The sequence below is a fragment of the Pinus tabuliformis genome, chromosome 3_1 (genome assembly GCF_031772625.1).
Source record: "Pinus tabuliformis cultivar Carrire ecotype Pingquan chromosome 3_1, CPIR1, whole genome shotgun sequence".
Classification (NCBI taxonomy): Eukaryota; Viridiplantae; Streptophyta; class Pinopsida; order Pinales; family Pinaceae; genus Pinus; species Pinus tabuliformis.
The window spans coordinates 255,138,327-255,149,590 of NC_142301.1; the positions used below are offsets into that span (position 1 = coordinate 255,138,327).

General features: G+C 35.1%; 1 protein-coding gene across 1 annotated transcript; it reads right to left on the reverse strand.

Moving 5' to 3' along the window:
• Positions 1-790: 790 nt before the first annotated feature.
• On the reverse strand, positions 791-11,000 carry LOC149186762 (putative LRR receptor-like serine/threonine-protein kinase At5g48740). The gene is made up of 17 exons (XM_089409443.1): positions 10,925-11,000; positions 10,215-10,761; positions 9,635-10,101; positions 9,429-9,555; positions 9,276-9,347; positions 9,057-9,125; positions 8,877-8,948; positions 3,355-3,423; positions 3,151-3,222; positions 2,976-3,044; positions 2,620-2,855; positions 2,317-2,525; positions 2,031-2,157; positions 1,870-1,938; positions 1,549-1,738; positions 1,327-1,459; positions 791-1,162 (listed from the first exon to the last, which is right to left on the reverse strand). The coding sequence occupies exons 1-17, from the start codon at positions 10,998-11,000 to the stop codon at positions 791-793; spliced, it is 2,976 nt and encodes a 991-aa protein (XP_089265569.1).
• Between the last annotated feature and the right edge of the window lie 264 nt (positions 11,001-11,264).

Genomic DNA, 11,264 nt, shown 5'->3' on the forward strand with positions numbered 1-11,264 from the left:
TTGTAGAATTCCATTTAAGATGAAAACAAAACTCTAGAAGTTATTGGTTGAAAATGTGACAAGGTTGGTTCAATTTTAATTTTAGGATTTGAATTTTGGTCAATTAAAAAAAAAAATTGAACGTCTGTTAACCTCATAGAAACTTATAACCACTGATTAAGTGGATAGATAAAAATTCATATTTCAAGCTTATAATCTATCTTCTTAATTTCCATATTTTTGATAGAATTTTTTGATGTTTATTAATGATTATATCTTGCTATTTTACTTTATATTTCATTTTAATTTTTTTATCTTTATATCTTTCTGTTTTTTCTTATATTTCATTTTAAACTTATTATACGTATATAGAAAATGTATATATACGAATCTAATTGCAAACCTGGTCAAAAACTTTGGACACGAAGCATGTGATTCAAGTTGAAAGCCCTTGAATTGAAAAACGTAACCTTATTAAAGAAGCATAGTTATTCCCGAAAATAAAGTGATTATAGGGATCTAGTGATAAGGATTGAATGAAGCACATATGGAGAATATATCGGGTTTGGGTTTCATGTTCTCCTTGTCGTGAGTGGTTTGTTCAATTTCATTCCAGCTTAAGAGAAAGCTGCGAAGTGCAAGACTATTTGTTAAAGGCCATCCAATTGACCATAGAAAATTTATTAAATAAGAATATCTCTAAACACGTATTCTAATTTAAAGTTACTATGATGAGAGTAATAAGGAGGCATCTTCATTGACGTTCCGTTCTTTAAATCTACACCATGTAATGGATATTCTACATTTCCAATCATCTTCCTACTTGACTGAGGTTGCAGCTGTTGTCATGCCACAGCATATCACTGGGTCTACTGTACTCATCGTGTAGACGAATGGGCTGGACCTCCCAATCTCCAGGTCCAATAAAAATTTCTCCTGAAACTGGCACAGCGTTCTTATTACTCTCTTCTCTGATAATCTCTTTTATTGAAGTCACTACTTCACTTGCAGTAGGCCTACAAGTTGGCTTAGCATTGACACATCTAAGAGCTAGTTTGGCACAATCAACTATCGCATTAATCTCGTAGTTTTCTCCCATCCTCTTGTCTATGATTTCTTGAATCTCCCCGTTAACTAATTTGCTGGCATCTCCATCCTTCTCCCCAGACACATACGATGCCACCTATAAATACGTCCAAATATGTTAAATAAATTTCATTGGATTGTCATAAATCACAACATTAGGAAAACGTAGTTAAATATCATAAACTATATGAACATGTAATTGATGAACAATCAATTAAGAGGTTGGTGTTACCTATTTAGAATGATAATCAAATTCCTTACCCATTGAATGATGTTAACTTCGTCTTCAGGTAGATTTGTACATATTGGTGGTCTGCCACAGATGATTTCTAGCAACACCACTCCAAAACTATATACGTCACTCTTCTCAGTCAACATTTGAGTGCGAAAATAACTGCAGAAACGTCACAAATCAGTCAGCATCAAGAATTATTAGGAATATTCTAGCAAACAAAGTACAAGTTACTCAGTGGGATATTATACTCTGGATCCATGTATCCTGGCGTTCCTTTCACCATAGTGGTCACATGTGAAGCCTCCCCATCAGCTGTCATCTTTGACAGACCAAAGTCGGCTAGTTTTCCGGTCATAAGATTGTCTAAAAGGATGTTGGAGGTCTTAATATCCCTGTGAATTATCCTTGGGGTGCAACCTACGTGCAGGTACTCCAATCCTTCATTAAAGATAGCGTGTGGATAACATCAGAAAGATGCCGATCAAGAGTACACAGTGTAGATAAAATGAACGAATTTTTAGATCACAAAAATATAGGGCTGATGAAAGTAGTTTAGGGAAAAGAGTTACCCTTTGCTGCATCTAAAACTATTTTAAGCCTCGCTTTCCAAGGTAGTTCTGAATGTTCAGCGCCAGAACCTGGAAAGTAAATGCAAATTGAAATATGTTCTTAGCTCTCTATAATTTTTCGTATAGGTGAATGGAACAAAATTAATAAGCAAATTATTTACCATAAAGGTGGTCTCTTAGGGACCCTCCAGACATATGATCGTAGATTAGCATCACCTCTCTGGACTCGTTACAATATCCCAGTAACGACACCAAGTTCTTATGGTTGATTTTGGAAAGAAGATCAATCTGCTCATAAAGTAAAATGTCTTATGGTGGATTCTGTAAAGAATTATATTCAATCTGCTAATCAAGTGAAATGGGTTATTTTACATCCATATTTGTTGTTGTTATATATGAGTCCGGCCAAAACCACGACATGCAAATCTTGAAGGATCTCAGAATTACCTCATTACGGAACTCGTTAATTCCTTGTCTGGAGTGTAGTGAGAGTACTTTCACAGCTATCTCTTTTCCGTGGGGTAGTTTACCAAAGAAAACCGATCCAAACCCACCTTGCCCAATCTGCCGACTAAAGTTGTCTGTCGCTGATGTAATCTCTTCTGCAGTAAAGGCCCTACACTTTGTTGTATTGGTGACCGTCATCATCGAGTGGCCTGCAATCACGAAAGCATATTTTTATGTAGTTTGTTACAGAGGTTGCCCACGATGTTGCATATTGAAATATTGTAGATAAACTTATCTCTAGACCTCTCGTTTCTCTTGTCCTGACTTTCCTCCAGTGTACGGCAATACCCATATTGAGAAGGTATTTTGAACTGCGTTTATGTAAATGTATAGCAACACCCGCCGTCAATGCTAAACAAATTATTAAAACTCCGCTTATGGCTAATCCGAGGACAACATTCGATTTGCCTTTTCTGGAATAATACAGGACGCACTTCCGATCACGCGTACGAATGCAGAGGTAGCGGTTTCCAGAGTATCTGGAATAAACAAAATGAAGGAGATTCTGAATGAATATACAAGTCAAAGCCTCAACATCAACATATGAGAAGGGGAATTTTTGGTTAATCAAATAAATAAAAATTGTGATATTAAATTACCTGAAATTCAATGAAGTCTTGTTAAGTTGTGCAGGAATTGCACCGCTGAAACTATTATTCTCTATAAACCTGTTAGACATAATGATAAAAAGGGTTGCTCTAATATATTTGTAATTATTTCTTTCTTTATTTAGATCAACATATGGCAAAAAGAACGTATGGGAGATAAACGTACAGTTCTTTGAGGTTCTGGAGTTGTGATAGCCACTCCGGAACAGGACCACTCAAGTTGTTGTTGGTTAGATGTCTGTACAACAAGCTGACTAAATAACTGAATATTTTGAAATGTAAAATGGCGATTTCTCTTTTTGGGGTGAGGGTGCGCCGGTCAGAATGACTATTAAAAAAAGATCGAACAAAGAGAGGTAAACTTTCTTACAGTTTCTCCAATGCGGTTAAATTTGACAAGTTTGGCAACGATCCGACAAGGTTGTTATTATTAAGTGACCTGGTAATTTAAACACGAACGCTTGAATGCCCAGATATAATATTGAGAAAACACGCATTACGTTAAATGTAAACATATATAGATATATATCGAAACAATATATTACAACCATGTATTTCAAAATCTAAAATTATGGTTAAGTTTGGCCAGATTGACTTTTCTATCACCGGGATACATATAATTTTGTCAAACATCTTTCTGTGTTTTTTTATCAATGGTGTTTCTCTCAACAAATTATTATTAAAGTTTGTTTTTCCAAAGTGTATAATTCGCAGGTAGTCATATTACCATGTTCTCTTACCGTTAGATAAGATAAACCAAGTTTTTGTATTTCAAAATCTATAATCATTGTGTTTATTGATATACAAATTAATAGGATATTTATATAAATTAAATGGGCTGTAAATTATCATAAAACTAAAATACATAGGACATTATCAAAATTAGAAAATAAGAAAGTTAACTAAATTGTAATTTTATTTTAAATTGAATTCAAATTAATTATAAAAAAAATAATATATTAGTTAAACATATAAATTTAAAATAATATATAATAATATTTATAACTGTATATTTATTTTATTTTATTATCAAAATTTTTAATTTATAAATAATTTTTTTACAATATCATAAGCTAATATTATGACTTATCAATACTGCATTCTCACTATAAAATATGTTGATATGAAATATTTTCATTTAATTAATTAATTTAAAATAAATTAATAAATAAAAGATAACTAATTTAAAATAATTCATAACATTTGAATTTTCATTTACAAATACTACTAAAAATATTCTAATATATTCTATAAAATTTAAAATCTTTACGTCTTAATAATTATTAATAAGTAAATTAAATTTAAAAAATAATTATTTTGCAATAAAAATACTTATCTACATGGTTATGTATTAAATTTAAAAAAAAATAAAAGCACATTAAGATTTTAACATTACATAATAATTATTTTGCAATAAAAATACTTATCTACATGGTTATGTATTAAATTTTAAAAAAAATAAAAGCACATTAAGATTTTAATGTTAGATTCACAGTAAACATAGAAGGCATAATTGTACCACGTTGATTTAAAAAACACGTAAAACATGGTTATATTTTACATTCCTAATGAGTTTCATGTTTATGAAATCCTAATATCCGTACGTTGAGTTGAAAAAGACCGAATGCATAATTATATTTTACACTCCTAATGGGTTTCATGTTTACGAAATCGCTTTATCCTATTGGGATGCTTGATATAGAATTCTTCTTATCGACGCTTGGTGTACAGGTTTTTTACTCGAATTCCAGAAGCAATTAGTTTATGTTTATCTCGCAAATCCTTAATCATGCACTAGGTTTTAAAAAACTTTATCTTCAAGTTCTCATCTGAAATCATTGAAACATTTTTTTTTTTTTTTCTTTAATTCTTGGGACATATATCGTATTCAGATTTTCCTAATCTTGTTATCAGGAAAAATCACAGGAAGTCTCCATGTCCTTTGATTTGGTAGGTTATGTCATCACCAAGGTATAAAGAATTCGAACTAGTGCTTGTTATCTGCCATGTGAGTAGAAGCTTCTGAATCCACGAACTAAGTTTCTGCTTCATCATTCTTAACAAAGAAAGCAGAATCGGATACAAAAAGTATGAGGTTTTGATTTTGATCTTCATCAGCAAAGTGCCCTACATGTTTCTTATGTCTATGCCGACCTTCATCAAGCTTCTTCTTATCGAAATTCCTAGCAATATGACAAATTCTACCACAACAAAACCATTTGGTTCCTGAATCACTTTTCTTTGAAGACATACCTTGAGGTGGCTTTGTACCTCCACCTTCTTGTCCTGCACTTGTCTTCCCTCTAAAAGGCTTTTTCTTCATCATTAATGCAAGGTCTGAATTCTAGAGTTTCAAAGTCATCCTCCTCTCTTCCCCTTGCATTAGAATCCTTGTCAATTATTCGAAATTGGCAGATTTCTCCCTTGGGTTCAATTAATCGCGAGTCATACCATTAATGGTAATTGTGATGAGATCAGTGTTCTATATTGTCTCTCCCATATCAGCCAACTTATTTCTCGACTCCTTGATCCGAAAGAAGAACACTGTGACTAAATCATTCTCCTCCATTTAAATGGAGAGAATCTTGCTCTTCAGTATTCTTTATCTCATACAAATCCTTGAGATTTTTCTACTTCTCATTTGTTGATTTACACTCTTTGATGTGAGGGATAATGTAGTCTTTCACTAATAATTTCAACAACACTTTCACCTTGTTCTCCCTCTTCTCCCAATCGTGAATTGCTGTAGTTTTTTTGCCTCCTCTTACAATCGGCTTCAAGTCATATCCATTTGAAATCGCCCATGCACTTTGCCCCTCAAGCAGGGTTTTCAGCTTGAATTTTCAATTAGAATAATTGGTCCCATCGAGCTTATTTCTCTTCAAGTACTCCTCTGCCATCTAATTATTCATCATGACAAACCGACCTACACAAAATCCACACTCTTCAACAATCGAGATGCCTTCAACAACATTATCAAAATGCCAACAGTTTTGGCCACCAAAAAATCAAAGCACCTTATGATGCGATTTGGTACTTATTGAGCAATACTAACGATCTAATTATCGATCTCCAAGCTAGCAAATTCAATCCTCATTTAGTAAAAAAAAATGTTGGCATTCATTCAATCAAGATTGGGAATCGGCTTCATATGCATACTTTAAAAAAAATATGCAAATCACACCTTTAATGAAAAAGAAATGTTTCTTTGCAGAACTTAGCAATTGACCAACAACATTGTGGAGTTCATCGCATAACTTGCAACTCCCACATAACATAGGGATGGGCCACCGAGCTGATAACAACACATACAACCAGGTTTGATTTCTGAATGTCGAAGCGGTTGGTTATATGGAGATAAACTATTTTAGGGCATGCTCAAAATTGAAAACTGTGGAGGCTTGATAGATCTCACTAGAGTGACAAAATAACAAAGTTTGGATCTATTCCACACGGTCTGTACCTCTGTAAAGGGCGCCGCAAACCCACGATGGGCGCCACAGATCCACAGACTCACAGATCTACTGCTCCCTAGCCAGATCCTCGACCTCGATGCCCTATGATAGGAGGTGTTTTATCCACAGATCCACAGACTTACCATCGCTTGATCACACTTTGATCAAAAACAGATCCACTGAAGAGCCACAGATCGGTTTGCAATAATAAAAACCGAGATGGTTACTCTGTAAAGAAAAAACACAACTGCTAACAGCTCACCTCTCATGTTGCACCACACACAAGCAGCTCAATCTTGCTTGATCCACACAGAGGCAACCTCTGAATGGACTTGCACCAATAGGTAGAGGAAAAACAAACACGCAGATGCACTGACCCATGACATCAACCTCCGAGAGTGCATTGATCCTCATCACCACCGATTTGGATGCATCGATGCACGCAGATCCACGACACCGCGAATTCATCTTCGATCCACAACTCTGCACATATCACCTCTCGCTCAACCTCCACTATCAATCCTGCAACGATCTGCACCTACACACCAGTGATCTTCTCCAGAAACACAACAGCAGCACACCTCTTTGCGAGTCAACCGATCTACGCCCACAAGCTGCCAATTCACCAGCAGCAACGCGTTATTCATTTGTCGTATCCACGCTTATCGGGCGCGCTGAATGAAATTCATAGAGGAAAGAGCTAACAATGCATAATTGAGCCCAAGACCTGCACTGCCTCCCCACTAAATCTTAGTTGACCAGCGCAAAATATATACGAAAATCTTGTGCTGGTTGCTTCATGAGAGGAGAGAAAAAAAAAATTCGTTCTTTCCCTCAGCACTTCGCCTCCTCACCAATCCTCCTTCGTTCCACCACTAAGGGTCACAATTCTCCAACAAAGGCACTCACCCAATCACAAAAGGAAATTGGCTCCGACTCGACTCAACCCTGACGCTTTGATACCAGGTTAAAAAATAGAAGAAACAAACATATATTCAGAAACTGTGCAGTTCACAGGTGAGGAGCTTCACCAGGAGACTGCCTCCGGCAAAAAGCTCCACACTTCATCATTAATCATCAAGAATATATATAATTTACATGTAAGTAGAAGAGTTAAAACAACCACTTAAAATGTAGAAACTAATTCCTAAACTAACTTAGTCTCACACTCAACTAATGAACAAATTCTCCCTAATAATACATTCTCCATTAATTTTAACAATATGTTCCCTAATCCTTGAGTTTCATTAAGGTTTCTAAGTGTGGCTTCATAGTCATTTTCTTGAATCATAATCAATTCTTTTAAATTTAAAATTATTTATAAAATCTAATTTCTAAAATAATAATTTAGTGTTGAATGTCCTTCAAAGCCATTACTTGGGGATAAAAGTTTTATTAAACCAATACACCTTTATTTAGGTTACGTGAAAATCTGGGTAAAAACTTAATTAAATCAGTATATTTTGTTAATTTGAATATCTTCGCATCTATGGTTCTAGAAAGCTAGGTTTAGAATTCCATCTAGAAACCTGTTTGCTCTCATGTCACATATAAGTTAAACTTTATTAAATCAATATAACTCTTAATTTTAAAATTTTTATATCTGTGATTCTTGAGAATTAGGCCTAAAATCCATTTTTCCTATTTCAATCAGTACAATTCTGTTAATTTGAAAATCTTTGTATCAACTTGGCCTAAAATTGGATTTTATTTCTCCTCGATTTGTTCTTTAGACACACTTTTCCTCGTCTTATAAAATTTTCCACATTTTCTATCTCATCCTTAATCTGAGAAGAATCCTCCCTATGCTATTTCCTCCCCGATCTGATTGAAAATCTTGAATTGAATTGAATTGACGCATTTTAAGCTCTGGTTGAATGATAGGAAAGCACGCATTTTAAGCTATGGTTGAAGGATGGGAAAGCAATGGAGGTTGGAGTCTTTGGAGGCGAATTTCATCCGTTTTCAAAAGCTCCTTCAGCTAGCTGTCAGTTCTCACCACGTTATCGACATCATTCTGGAATTTCTAACGAAAAGTTGGCCTGTTTAGACTATGCGTTTATTTTGTTTCAGAGTCTGACCTATGGTAATTTTTACCATATTTATAAACAGTTAGCTGGCAGATTTGAGCTCGCCCTATCATATTAATAAGTTAAACTTTATCTTAAACTAGTTTATTGATATAACATTAAATATAAATTCAAGTTTACTCTAAACAAAAGTTTCATATATCATTTTTTAAAAATATTTAATAACTCACAAGTTAAGACTATTCTAACACATAATTCTGGATATATAAATCATTTTTTTTTTAAATTACACAATATTAAAAACAAAGTTATACAGCATTTTAACCTTGGTCCCAAAGCAAATTGCTAATTACTTTTCTATGATTTTGAACAGGAATTATAGCAATAAAAGTATGGCCAACACGTACAGCTCTTTCAGGTTCCTTAGTTGAGACAGCCAGTTTGGAACACTACCAGTTAAATTGTTATTGTCTAGATATCTGCACACCGACGGAATTAACATTAAAAAGTGACAAGGCTAAATGACTAATATGACTAAGATTAAAAGAAGGACCAACTCAGGCTTATTTTGAGAAGAAAACACTTACAGTCCCTCCAACATAGTTAAATTGGAAAAATTTGGCAAAGCTCCGATCAGCTTATTATTGCCAAGGGACCTGGTAATTCCAAGACAAATGGATGAATGACAGTAGCAGTATAATATTCAAAGATAAAGATGTTCTTTTTATCAGCATTTTAATCTCAATGAGCGTATATGTATATCGTTAGGAGTATGTTTAACTTGAAAAAAATACATTGGTGCTTACAGGTTAACTAATCCAGTCAACTGTCCAATATCTGCCGGTACGGTTCCTGTAAAATTCCTTCCAGCCAAATTTCTGACAACAGGAGGATTATCAGTAATTCATACAATAAATCACAAGTGATATACAGTATACAAACGAAAGTATTCAGCTTACAATTCCGATATTCTTATCTCCGATGATCTGTTATCACAACTAATTCCTTCCCAGGGGATTATATAGCAAGGATCCGAAATCCAATCTTTTATGCCAAACCTGGTTTTGATCACGTCAAGAGGTTCAACTGCAGTTTAATAACTAGTTGGTTAGACATTGAATTATATGAGTAATTTCAGTATGGCAAGTTTAGTCAGGGAACTTACTATCTTGTGCATACGTTGCCAGTTCGGTATCAGCTATTAGGTAGGACTCAAATGCGTTGATTATAGGACTACTGGTCGAGTCACCGGCCTTCTCTAGGACAAGAAGGAGTGTATCTGTTTCATTGGATTCGAATGTTAGCTCTAGGGCAGAGTAATTTTCCACCATTGTGATGACATCGGATCTTTTCACGCCATTTATCAGGACTGAAAAAGACATGGCTGAGTTTCCGATGTCTGCCAAATACAGATACACTACTGATTTTCTCCCTGCCGGTTTCCCAACATTGATCGGAAACGCTGAGCTGTTTAAGATGCATGCTGTTTGCATTATAAGACTTGGGGCAAGATTTTGGGTATTTTTTGTTGAAATGGGGACTTTTGAAGTTATAGTCCGTACACCAGATGCACCAGAAACAGGGAAAAAGAAGTTTTGTGACCAGATGCGGTCAAAGCTGTCATCAGGATACCTGCTTAGTTCAACACAGAAAGCTATTGAGTTCAATCAATTCAACTGCATAACATGAGCACTGCAACATCAACAGCAGAAAAATGTGAACATGATAAAGTTCGAAATATATACCTAACTTTATCTATTCCTCCCAAATCAAATCTTTCAAGTTTTTTCAACGATCGTCCTGGCTTTGCCTGTCTATACATGCCTTCTTTGAGGGGCCTCAACTCAATAGCATTGACGAAGGGATCGTCAGTCTCTGACGTTCTGATGAAGCAATGATACAACACTGTGCCCAAACTAATAATGACATTTTCATGAAACAATGGAATGCCAAATGGGGGTGGTACGTATGCGTAAGACAACATACCCAATGTCTCATAAGAGATTCCGAAGCTTGGCTGTCGTTGGAATCCAGTGTAATTACCGATGGCAAACCATGTTCTTAAGAGGTAAGGCACATTGGGGGCCACTGGAAACTGATAGCAAGACTTTCTGAGAGGCTTTGGGAAATACCGTAGGCTATGAATGGAGGAACCGTAGGTTTGATCAGAGAAATCCCCGAGGTCTGTGTCTGCCGTCTCGCCGACGTCTATGTAATTAGCATCAGTTACCCATGTTATGTTGTTTTCGGCAGTGTGATTTCTTTTACCTCCGCAATCAAGACTCACATATCCTGCCATTCAAAATTCAACTAATTGACAAAATAAAGTTTTGTGTACAGCAAAAGAATAAAATAAACGCTGCATTCCACTGACAATATTCAATGATGATTCTAAAGTAAACAAAACGGAAAAATTAAAATATTGTTTCTTCAATTCTAAAATTTTCAGAAATACCTGGTTGAGCAATAACATTCACACACAATAACAGCACGTTCATAGGCAGCCAAAGGGTCCCTATGCGGTAACTCATTTTCCCCCTTGGTACCAATGGAACGATTCGGACATGTGAGAGATTTGTCTTTTTCTGAGATTCTAATTACGTTTACTGTAAATATTGACCTGGATACTGTCATCCCGCGGCTGCCTTAGACTGTAAATAAAAGCAGAATCATGCTATTTACTCAGATGATGGGATCTCCCTGTTTCACCATCAAAAACAGATGTTGGGATCTCCGTGTTTCACCATAATGGTCGCTGGTCTTCTTGTTTTCGTTACTTTTGAAAAGAAGATTCG